The 12,941-nt window shown below is 39.7% G+C and overlaps 1 protein-coding gene across 1 annotated transcript in view; it reads left to right on the top strand.

The window, feature by feature from the left end:
- LOC131152261 (protein disulfide isomerase pTAC5, chloroplastic) overlaps positions 1-12,941 on the top strand; it is a 41,142-nt gene extending 28,201 nt beyond the window's left edge. Inside the window, exons 5-6 of the mRNA XM_058104033.1 lie at positions 12,484-12,521; positions 12,655-12,941. Coding sequence (XP_057960016.1) covers positions 12,484-12,521; positions 12,655-12,753 — 137 coding nt within the window. The 3' untranslated portion in view covers positions 12,754-12,941. The remainder of the gene's footprint in view (positions 1-12,483; positions 12,522-12,654) is intronic.

Here is a 12,941-nt window from a genome sequence, read left to right as displayed (position 1 = left end):
TGATGTTAAGCTCCTCATGAATATGATTCATCTCTACAAAATACTTTGTAACACTTCTATCTCCCTATTGTAACTTGAAGTACTTCAGGGATAAGTAGTACATATGTGTAAAGTTACTAAAATAGTAGAATACAAAATCTTGACAGAATTCCAAATCTCCTTGCATGCGTCTAGATGCATATAAATCTATGCAGTCTGGGGTTCCATCAAGTCCACAAGAGGGAAACATTCAAAGCATCTTTTTGAATCCACACATCTTTTCTTTTCTCATCAAAGGACCTAGATTGGAAAATGTGATGAAATTTTCCTAACCCCACTAAATTCCTTCCATCCAACTATTTGGTTGTTATCTCTAGCAATGATGAAGGAAACATATTTTTTGGGATTCATAGACTCCATCTCAACACTCACAAACTAGACCACTATCAAACAAGAGTAACAATTGGACTAACCGAAACAACCACGAACATGGTCAACCCCCAAAACAGTCACAGACAAATCACTAACAAACTAATATAACACTGCCACAGTCCCACAAAATGAATGTATGATTGTTGCCATTGCTCCAAGAGATGGCCTTTACTAATACTGAACAACAAGTACCAAAACGCCACGAGTACGTGGAAGAAAACAGAGTATGTAAACTCAAGAAGTCCCTGCATGAACTCAAGCAATTTCCTAGAGCATGGTTCGACAAATTTGCGAAGGTGATAAAGAACCAAGGATATCGACAAGGGCAATCAAATCACACTATGTTTTTCCAACAGTCTGAAAGTGGGAAGAAAACAATTCTGATTGTGTATGTTGATGATATAATCCTAACTGGAGATGATACAATGGAGATGGAAAGATTGAAGAAAGTCCTAGCTGTTGAGTTTGAAGTTAAAGACTTGGGACAAATGCAGTCCTTCTTGGGAATGGAAGTTGCTAGATCAAAAAAGGGTATTAGTGTCTCTTAGCGAAAGTATATCCTTGATCTTCTAACTGAAACTGGCATATTTGGATGCAAACCTAGTGAAACCCCCATTGAAGCAGTAAAGAGAGTTGAAGACTGCAGAATATCGGTTGAAAAGGAGAGGTATCAGAGATTGGTTGGTAAACTAATCTATCACATACCAAACCCGACATCGCATTTGCAGTAAGTGTGGTAAGCCAACACATGCATTCACCAAAGGAGACTTACCTAGAGGTTGTGTACAAGATTCTCAGGTATCTCAAGGGTTCTCCGGGTAAAGGATTCTTTTTCAAGAAGCGTGAAAGCAAGGAAATAGAAGTTTTCATAGATGTCGATTGGGTAGGATTAGTGGAAGATAGAAGGTCTACCACTGGATATTGCACCTTTGTATGGGAAAATTTAGTGACTTGGAGGAGTTAAAATAGAATGTAGTGGCTCGAAGTAGTGCTGAAGCTGAGTTCAGGGTAGTTGCACAAGGGATATGTGAATGACTGTGGTTATGCAAACTTTTGGAAGAACTACAGATCACGGTGAAATTCCCTATCAAACTCTACTATGATAACAAAGTAGTCATCCGTATCTCTCTTAATCCAGTTCAACATGATCGGATTAAGCATGTAGAAGTGGACCGACACTTTATCAAAGAAAAGGTTGAAGAAGGAACCATTTGTATGACTTATGTTCCTACCAAGGAACAAATAGTAGACATCTTTACCAAAGGGTTAGCCTGACAGAGTTTTGATGATTTCATTTGCAAGTTGGATATGATCAATATCTATGATCCAACTTGAGGGGGAGTGTAGAAATCCCGAGTGTCTTGTAGTGATTTAGGTTTGTAGAGAATTGTCTATTATTGAGAGAGATTATTTTTGGAGATTGTTTCCATCTTTAGCATACCTGATTGTATTATAAGTATAATGTATCGGCTTGTACAAGTATTATTTATTCAAGAAATATAGAAAATCTATTCTAATTTCATATAATGTAGCAATTGCACATAAATGTTGATTACACAATAAATGGAAAGAATTAGCTAAACAAGCTCCTATAATTGAGGGTCAATGGATGCACATTTGGAAGGCCTTAGATTAAGGTAGAGGATCCTCAAACACCCCCCCCCCCCGGCGCAGGCATAAGTTAAGCGTCGGATTTGAATAAACGTGGAGCTTGGATCGAAAAAATTGAAAGAGAGGCCTAGGCACACTTTTGGTGAAGATATTGGCTACCAGTAAGTGAGAGGGCATTGTGTGCGAAGTTTGCCAGTGACAACAAGTTTGCGAAGAAAGTGGTAGTCTAAGTCAATATGCTTGGCTCGCTTGTGAGAAACGTGGTTGGAGCTAAAAAAAAAAATTGTACTTTTGTTGTCACATAATAGAATAGGTCGTTGTGGAAGAGAAACTTTGAGGTCATGTAGGAGATGTGTGAGCCAAAGAACTTCGGCGCCAGTGAGAGCAAGGGCATGATACTCAAACTCATGGCTTGAATGAGAAATAGTAGGTTGCTTCTTGGCACTCCAGGAAACCAAATTGTCACTAAGGTAAATAGAATAACTGGAGGTAGAGTGACGAGTGTCATAACAGCCTACCCAGTTGGCATTAGAGTAAGCAACTAAAGCACGAGGAGCAGTGGATGGATGAAAAGTGAGGCCAAAATGCAGCGTGCCCTTAAAATAACGAATAATGCGCTTGATTGCAAGAAAGTGGTCTTCAGTCGGTGCATGTAGAAATTGACTGATAGAGTTTACAACATGAGCAATATCGGGACGCATGATAGTCAAATGCTGGAGAGCACAAACAAGAGTGTAAAGAGTGGGATCCGAAAACAAAGGACCATCAGAAGACAAGTGCTGGAAAACAACCATGAGGGTGTGAACAGACTTGTTGTCAAGTAATTGAGCTTGCGTGAGAATAGACCATGCATATTTCAGCTGACGGATAAAAAGACCATTAGTGGTGGGTGTAGCTTCAAGACCAAGAAAGTAACTGAGAGAACCTAAATATTTTCTAGCGAACTCAAAATTGAGCTTACAAGTAAAGCTGTCAAGAAGAGATGAGTTGTTGCCTGTAATAATGATGTCGTCAACATAAAGAAGCAAATAAATAATTTCAGACTGCCTGTGAAGGACAAAGAGTGATATGTCTGCACGACTACAATAAAAATCAAGGTGAATGAGGAAAGAGTTGAATCGCTGAAACTAGGCACGAGGGGCTTGTTTTAGGTCATAAAGAACTTTCTTCAACTGACAAACATGATTAGGGAAGCGAGGGTCAATGTACTTAGGAGGCTGTTCCATATAGACTTGTTTAGTAAGATGACCATTGAGAAACACATTCTTGACATCAAGTTGGTAGAGAGGCCATTTGTTGGTCACAGCAAGAGATGGTAGGCTCGTCATGGCTTAGGTTCTTAACTACCAAAAATAATATTTATAAACCTAACTTAATCCCAAGTTCAGTAGAAAGTGGGGGAAGTCGGATATCAATCCACGGAGATTAGAGTGCAGTTATCAACCTTTTCTAAATTAGTTTATTACAACTTTGTATAAAAAGAAGTGAAAAAGGAAAGAAGAGTAAAGGTGGTGTTTTTCTAACAATCCTATTGAAAGCATGTAAAAATCTAAGTTAACCCTACTCCTACAAAGCAGTGCTTAATCATGAATCTGACCTCGGATGTCTTGTGCGTAATCAAAGTTCGGTCAGTTTACCGTATTAAGCTAATTGAAAATCGATTAAACGGTTCAAGGAGCCATTCGATGGCATAGGGTAGCAAGGATGCGCCAACCTTTCGGAGCGCGGTTGGGAACCAAAGTATATTCTATCACAATGATCACGAGAACCTCTATGGGAAACTGTAGCATACTACATGTACCTGACTAAATCTATGGAAGTGCTATCCTATCTCTCAGGGCATGATCACAATCAAAGCAATAAATAAAAGCAGTAAATCAAAGCATGTAAATGAAAGCAGTAAAGAGAAAGCATATAAAAATCAATCCTTTGTATTCAAGTCGTCTCTCACAAACGCCTGTCCCTACAAGTGAATAATTTTCTTGTCTATGAAAGCATGTAAAAATCACTCCTTTGGATTCGAGTCGTCTGTCACTAACGACTATCCCTGAAACTGAGTGATCAACTAATCTAAGGTTGGTTCTCAATGGTGTTTTAGGTCTGTCACTAACCCAAAATCGACCAAAGAGGAACCCATAGCTCATTGTCGAAGCTATTATTTATACCCACTAGGGTTTACAAAGTTTGAAATCCAAATTAGGAAAGTTTGCAAGAAATCTCGCGCAACAGATATTCTCTGTCAACCAAGTCACTCCCATGTTTCCCCTGATCTCGCCGTGGTCGAATCTCCTAGGAAAGCAAGAGTTTGAACTTTAACCTCTACAACTTAGTTGCTCAGATGGGTCTTGCAATTCGAGTTGATGGTCAAGACTTGCAGGATCTCGATCTTCAAGAAATCTTAGGAACTCGACATAGTCACCCCTCATGGTCTCTTGGTCGACCACTTGGTCGTTGCTCTTGTTATTTCTTGGCTCAGTAGGCTTTTGTACCTCGCCTTAGTCACCCTTGAGGGTCATATGGTCGAACACTTCGTCGAACCTTACAGCATTTCAATCTCAGTCTAAACCTTGGAGTCTGCAGTGGATGACTTGGTTGCCCCTTGTGTTGTTGGTTGCATCCCTTGGTCGAGCATAGTCTTCTTTTCCTTTGTTGCTTTGAGACTCTCAGGAGTGGGTTGAACGTCTGATTTGAGCTTGAATTGTCCCAAATTCTCTCTTGGCTTCTCATATCCCTTAACTCCTTGGTTTTAACCTGTTTTTCCTGAAACACGAACAAACCTTGCATAACTCCGAACGATGATAACAAAGGGCATATACATAATAAAAGAAGACAAAACAAAGGTAAATGGGGGGCCTAAAATAGTACATTTTAGGAATACATCACAACCCCCAACTTACACTTTGCTAGTCTTCGAGCAAAGCAAAAGCTAAGAAAATTAAGAAAAACTAGAAAATCCTATCTACCTCCTATTTCATGGGAAACACGGTTGCATTTACCATATGCAACAAGGCTTTAAACCTCTAGGTTGATCCTAGTGGACGAGTTGTAGTCTCGTGAGGGTTTCCAGGGCGACACCCACAAACACCACTATTAGTGAGCATTAGATAAGATTAGCATGAAACATAATTATACCATTTCACATACAGATATATAACCTAGTTACATACATGCATTTTCATACATGACTCCATTATGCACACACTCTGTAGCAATTTACTCACGCAAATCTCTACAGTACATAGCCATAAAAAACAATACACTCATAGAGAATCACCCAACAATTGTAATTCAGAGCTAATATTATCATGTAAATTCAGTATGGAATAGGTTACATCTCAAGGCATGTGTAAAGAGTATAATCTGTCACACTCAAGATATCTCTTGGACACCTACAAATTGGTCGCCTTAACTCAGCCTCATTGATATTCTCTCAAAAATCATTTAAGAAAATGGGTTCACTCTCCATATGTGAGGAAGAATGTCATGATCAAGCATCCCACATATGTTAAAGCTAAAGTATGGAGTGAACTAGTCTCATAAGGAAAGGATCTAGCCTATGAATGAGGTGTCGGGTCCTTCACCCTAGCATCTTCTCACCTGCTCTCCACATCCAATCAAGACCACCCTAGAATGACTAACTCATAGACCGGGTGTGAATACATCTAATGCATCGGACATCCAAAGAATCTTTATACTTGGTAGAACATGTGTTGTGTCCCTAGCTTGACCTATTTATAATTGGAGCAGGTATTCTTCATATTTTCATTTCTTTCTACTTTCTTTTGCTCATACTTTTATCATTTTATTTTCATGGTCATCTAGGACAATTTTCACAACTCTTTGTGGTCTTCATAGTTTCGAAAGGGAAATTAAACTCAAAATGGAGTCCATGAAATAAGTCTAAATCTAAGGGTGGCTCAATTTTCATGTCTTGAGTAAATTACAAGACTTAGGTTTATATCTCCCCACTAGATATCATCTTTAGGCTAGCAAATGCAAGAACCGAGACTAGTAAGCAAAGAAAAACCAAAAAAAGGAAGTTGAGTCCCATGAACCCAAAGTTTGTCGTCATAAACTCAAGAAAAACGAAATGCTCAACAGTACCTCACAAGGTATCATAGTCGTCACGTTTGTTCTCTCAGTGCTCTCAAGGAACCTTAAGTGTTACAAATCATGTGAAAGTTTGTTTTTAGCCTCGTGAATTACCATGTGAATACAAGATTTTACATAACCATATTAACATAAATGAATCACTAGTTAATCTACCTAGAGTGGCATATCATTGCATAGGCTATGTTATGTGAAACTACGCACAAATAATTCACTACTTCATTAGTGAGCATAACAAAGTCATATAATTGATAAGCCTATGCATGTAACATGTAGGTGATATAAGAGTATGCACAGTGTTATCATGGCATAAATAGATATAAAAAATTGTGTCATTTTTGTGCTTGAAATGTGCCATGTAGTGGTTTCCTACTCCCTACTCCCAACTTAAAAGTTCAATGTCTTCACTGAGGTGTGGAAAGAAAGAACCTGGATAATGGGAGAGGAAACACTGCATGGTAATATGAAATCAACCAGTGTACCTGCATAAGGAATAGTAGAAAATGCAAAAATAGAAAGAGCATGGTGAGAGACAATGAACAAAATATAAAAGAAAAGAAAAGAAAGAAAAACAACAAAAGTGTGCCTCAGTAGCACAATGCATAAGTAGAGAACGCATAATGGATCCTAAAGCAGCTAGCCTATCCTACAGTGTACAACCTAAAGACACGAGGACTAAAGAAAATAAGAAAAACAAGTGGGTTGCCTCCCCAAAGCACTAAGTTTATCGTCTTTAGCCAAACGCACTGAATGCTCGCGTCGGATTCAACTGGGATCGATAATAAGAACCTTCTCCACTAATCCCTCACTTGCCTACTTTACACATATCCAAGGCCTTCTCTCTAGACTAGAGGTCGAGTCACAAACAGCATAAATGTTCTCATACGGGTCCTCTAAGCCTGAGGTGAAAGGGCTATTAAGCTGAAGCTTATTGCGTCTGCGAGAGGACGGTCAACCTTAACTTGGTTAAATGTGTCCATTAGCTTCCTTCTTAGACTTGGGGTTCGAGTGAAGATTTGCGTGATATGGCACTGCAGGGGTATAGTGGGGCAATACTCCATCATTGGAGGAGGTGGGCATCATGAGATTACTCACTGGATTGGAGAAAACAGGGTTGCATGGTTCAACATTGGGCTCTATCCCCATCTTCTCCTTACGCATACTTACATCCAATCTCTTCTCGACTTTGTTGTCTACCTCCCTACCCACTTCTAAGGGTGGTTGCAACTTGGGTTTGCTCATGTATGTCAAATTGCTGGAAACCGGATCACTCTCTAACCCTTGTTGTCCTTTTGGGTCGACGAGGGACTGATTCAGCAACTTCTCCTTCTCCCGCCTACTCAAGGATATAGTTAGTTGGCCTATGGTGGCCTCAAGCTTCGCTATGTACTGCAAGTGGGAATGGAGCAATTGCTGATTAATCTGACGATCAGCCTCGATGCCCTCAAGGGCCTTCAATATCGTCTTCTGGAAAGAATCATATTGGGGTTAAGGAGGAGATGGATGTTGATATGATGAAGGTCTAGGGGCAGGAACGAGATGGTTTTGGAAGTTTTGATATGGCCAAGGAGGTGGAGCATAAGGGGCTTGTTGAGGTCTTTGGGCTTGAAAACCTGGAGTTTGTGGCCTCCAAGAGAAGTTAGGGTGTTGTTTCCACTTAGGATTGTATGTGTTGGAATATGGGTCGTTTGAAAACCTATCATACTAATTGTGGGTAGCCTTCACTTCTTCCTGCACAAACTTAGGCTAGAATGGCGCATGTGGGCAATTGTAGTAAGAATGGGAAGGATCAGAACAAATGGTGCGCACCTCTGCACATGCTACATGTTGTGGTTGTTGTCCTGAGGACAAGAACCAATCTAGCTTTTGAACTATTATGTGCAGGGTGGGCGCAAGGTCATGGCCCGCAGCTAACTCGTAGACTCTCCTTGGTTTGGAAGTAGAAGGTTGTGATGGTCTACCAGCAGCAACCATATGCTGTTAAAAATTTTCAGCGAGGTTCTCAAAGAGAATCCAAACCTCATTCTTGTGTCCTATCTCTCTCAGCCAACCCTTTGTAGAAGGTCTGAACCAATTGCCACTTAGGGACTTGATGGTGTGGGCATTTATGTAAAAGGTCCCTAAAACGTTCCCAAGTCTCGAAGAATAGTTCTCCATCCAACTGAGAAAAGCTGGTGATGGCCCTTTGCAGTTGGGTAGTCTTCCCAATTGGGAAGTACTTCTTTAAGAACTCGTGTTGCATGGTGGCCCAAGTGGTTACCAAGTTTGGCTCTAAGGAAGTTAGCCAATATTAAGCCTTATCCTTCTTGAGAGAACGAGAAAAGCCTTAAGCGAAGGGCATCATCATGAAAATTATAGATGTGGATGGTGGAACATATCTCGAGAAATTTATCTAGATGCTGATAAGGATTTTCAGAAGAATTCCCATGGAAGGTGGGCAGCATAGAGATGATGAAAGTTTTGATCTCAAAATGCGCTACTTGGACATCCGGAAATCGGATGCAAGATGGTAAGGTGTATGTGTCGGGTACAAAGTAGTCCCGAAGAGGCCTAAGTGGTTGCCCTCCCACCATAGGTAGGTAGGGAGCTTGGGGTTTCGGAATTTGGTCAACAAGAATTGGTGGACATTCGACCATTGCTTTAAGTTCGGACAACTCAACAGGCTTGAGATTCAAAGTTGGCTTCCTAAGGGACCTACAAGATCTCTCAATCTTGGGGTCAGTGGGAATCAGCTCTGGATCCAAAAATCGCAAACCCAACATACACACACTATAGCATACAGATTCAAAACTTTGGAGCAACAAAACAAAAGCAACAACAAAAATAATAAAAATAAAAGAAAAGGAGAGCAAAGAACAAAAACAAAGCAATGACACACTAAAATAGAAATTAGCTAATAATCGTGACTTAATCCCGGCAACGGCGCCAAAATTTGGTAGGCTCGCCAAGGCTTGGGTCCTTAACTATTAAAAATAATATTTATAAACCTAACTTAATCCCAAGTTCAGTAGAAAGTGGGGGAAGTTGGGTATCGACCAACGGAGATTAGAGTGTAGTTATCAACCTTTTCTAAATTAGTTTATAACGACTTTGTATAAAAAGAAGTGAAAAAGGAAAGAAGAGTAAAGGTGGTATTTTTCTAACAATTCTACTGAAAGCATGTAAAATTTAAGTTAACCCTACTCCTACAAAGCAGTGCTCAATCATGAATCTGACCTAGGATGTTGTCTGCGTAATCTAAGTTCGGTCAGTTTACCGTATTAAGCTAACCGAAAATCGGCTAAACGGTTCAAGGAACCATTCGATGACATAGGATAGCAAGGGTGCACCAACCGTTTGGAGCACGGTCGAGAATCAGAGTATACTCTATCATAACGATCACGAGAACTTCTGTGGGAAACCGTAGCCTACTACGTGTACCTGACGGAATCTATAGAAGTGCTATCCTATCTCTAATGGCATGATCACAATCAAAGCAATAAATGAAAGCAGTAAATCAAAGCATGTAAATGAAAGCGATTAAAAGAAAGTAGAAAAGAGAAAGCATATAAAAATCAATCCTTTGTATTCGAGTCGTTTCTCACAAACGCTTGTCCCTACAAGTGAATAATTGTCTAATTCTATGAAAGCATGTAAAAATCACTCCTTTGGATTTGAGCTGTCTATCACTAACGACTGTCCCTACAACTGAGTGATTAACTAATCTAAGGTTGGTTTTCAATGGTGTTTTAGGTTTGTCACTAACCCAAAATCGGCCAAAGAGGAACCCAAAGCTCATCTTCGAAGCTATTATTTATACCCACTAGGGTTTACAAAGTTTGAAATCCAAATTAGGAAAGTTTGCTAGAAATCTCGCGTAGTAGATTGTCTCTGTTGACCAAGTCGCTCCCATGTTTCCCCTGATCGCGCCATGGTCGAATCTCCCGGGAAAGCAAGATTTTGAACTTTAACCTCTTCAACTCAGTCTCTCTGATGGGTCTTGCTAGTCGAGTTGATGGTTGAGACTTGCAGGATCTCGATCTTTAGGAAATCTCAAGAACTCGACACAGTCGCTCCTCAAGGTCTCTTGGTCAACCACTTGGTTGATGCTTTTGGTATTTCTTGGCTCAGTAGGCTTCAGCACCTTGCCTTAGTCGCCCTTGAGGGTCACATGGTCGAACACTTGGTCGAACCTTACAGCATTTCGATCTCAGTCTGAACCTTGGAGTCTGTAGTGGATGACTTGGTCGCCCCTTGTGTTGTTGGTCGCATCACTTGGTCGAGCATTGTCTTCTTTTCCTTTGATGCTTTGAGGCTCTCAAGAGTGGGTTGAACATCTTATTTGAGCTTGAATTGTCCCAAATTCTCCCTTGGCTTCTCATATCCCTTAACTCCTTGGTTTTAACTTGTTTTTCCTGAAACACGGACAAACCTTGCATAACTTCGAACGATGATAACAAAGAGCATATACATAATGAAAAAGACAAAAAAAAAAAAGAAAAAAGTAAATAGGGGCCAAAAATAGTACATTTTAGGAACACATCAAGAGAGTACAACACAAACAGTGGTTAGCCTTGATGATAAGGCTAAAAGTGTCAGTGTAGTTGAGACTAGGTACTTGTGTATAGCCCTTAGCAACAAGGTACGCTTTGAGATGCTCGATAGATCCATAGGGCAAGTATTTGGACTGAAACACCCATTTGGAAACCACAATGTTGGTGTTGGTAGGTTGAGGGACCAAAATCTAGGTACAATTATTTTATAGGGCTTGAACTTCTTCATCCATGGTGTCTAGCCAAGCAGGATTCTTAGCAGCAGATTTGAATCCTTTAGGTTCAGTGGATGCAAGGAGAGCAGAGAGAAGATTAGGGGATCCCAAGAGAGCAAGATTTATCGGGTGGCAAGTTTTGAAAATAATAGCTTTGGCTCGTGTGAGCATAAGATGAGAACCCCTCGGAATAGCCGCTGCAGGAGCAGTGGTAGGCAACTCAGTGGTGGGCTTAAGAGAAGCTGGGCTAGGATTTGAGTGTTGCAAAGATGGACATGCAAGAGAATCATCGGCCTGCAAAGACTCATCCATTGGATCAGTACAAATAACACACGGGCTAAATCCAGATTGAGCAATGTGTCGGGAAAGTGGCATAGGGAAAGATGGGGGCATTTCTTTATGGGGAAGACTTGGTTCTAGAAAATTTGAAAATTTGTGGGAGGATATAGGTTGAGCCTGGGAGGTTTCTAGGAAGGGAAAGTGATCCTCATCAAATTGAGCATGTCGGGTGATGTATAGCCTAGAGGTGGTGCGGTCAAGACAACGGAACCCTTTATAAGAGGAGCTGTAACCCAAAAAAATGCAAGGAATACTACGGGAGGAAAATTGTTAGGCATATAATCACGTAAACAAGGATAAACACGACAACCAAAAGGATGAAAATTTTCATAATTTGGATAGGAACCATATAGAAGCTCAAAGGGGGACTTACCTCCAAGTGGGGTGGGCAAATAATTGATGATGATGTAAGCTGCAGTGCTAAAGTTGTCAACCCAGAAGCGAGGATAAGTGTGGGAATGGAATAGCAGGGCCAAGTCGGTCTCAGTCACATGACGGTGTTTTCTTTCAACGCGACTGTTTTGGGCGGGAGTATACAAACAAGTGAGTTGATGATGAATGCCAGAAGTACGAAGGTGAGCTTTAAAGCGGTTGCTAGTAAATTATGCACCACCGTCACTTTGAAGAATTTTGATACGAGTAGAATGTTGATTTTCCACAAATTTTTGAACTTGAATAAAGGTATCATAGAAGTCAGATTTCGATTTCAATGGATAAAGCCAAGTGAAACGAGAATAATCATCAACGAATAAAGCATAGTCGACAAAACCCAAATTTGATTTTACGGGTGAAGGGCCCCGTATATCGCAATGAATAAGATCTAACACATTAGACGACCTATGTTCATTACGAAAATAAGGCAAATGGTGATTGCTTCGTCTTTCTTGTATTTTTCCTCTTCCCCTTGGGGTTTGTTTGGAACTTGGAAAGCATTAAAGAAAAATGGGGAAAAAAAAAAAAACTTTAAATAATTCTATTCTTCATGTTTGGTTATCAAGAAAAGTGAGAACAAAAAAAAGAATTATATCAAATTAATAAATAAAAATTTGATTGCTTTTGATTTTTCTTAATTTTTAATTAAATTAGAATAAATTTCTAGTTTTAATAATATTTAATAGTGAGAAACTATGATACAAAATGACTTTTTGCTTGTGTTTCTTTTCATTCCTTCCCATAAGGTAAAGTAGTATATATATTAAGAAGAGAAAGGTGTGATTTATTGTCTTCAAAAGCGTATATTGACTGTCACACTTGAATTGGTGCAGAATGCGATGGAACAGGCGAACCAAATATTGAGCCACAGGTAAAGCGAATAGAGATTTGACTTCTCTTCCCCCAGTATAGCTTGTGTTTCTTGCAATCTGTTAAATTATGTATATCCTGTAAATATGAGGATGCTTAATTATGTTATAATTTTGGTAATTCTGTGGGTGCAGTTTATGGAATGGGTAGATGAAGGAATGAAGTGTCCGTACTGTGAGGGTTGTGGTTATACAGTTTGTGATGTATGTGATGGGAAAAAAATAGTAGTTTAGGTGTGTATACTTTGATGAGAATGTCAATTGTGGGAAGTAATAATTAAGTATATGTAACATATTATTATTATTATTATCGAGTACAGTGACACAGCTTTGCAATATGTATATATATCAGTCGTGCACACGGAATATATATGATTGCTGCTTTATATTTTTAATTTAATGTTAGGATCCATTTGGATGAA

The sequence above is a fragment of the Malania oleifera genome, chromosome 3 (genome assembly GCF_029873635.1).
Source record: "Malania oleifera isolate guangnan ecotype guangnan chromosome 3, ASM2987363v1, whole genome shotgun sequence".
NCBI lineage: Eukaryota > Viridiplantae > Streptophyta > Magnoliopsida > Santalales > Ximeniaceae > Malania > Malania oleifera.
The sequence above is the reverse complement of the archived record's forward strand: the minus strand, read 5'-3'. Positions and strand labels throughout refer to the sequence as shown.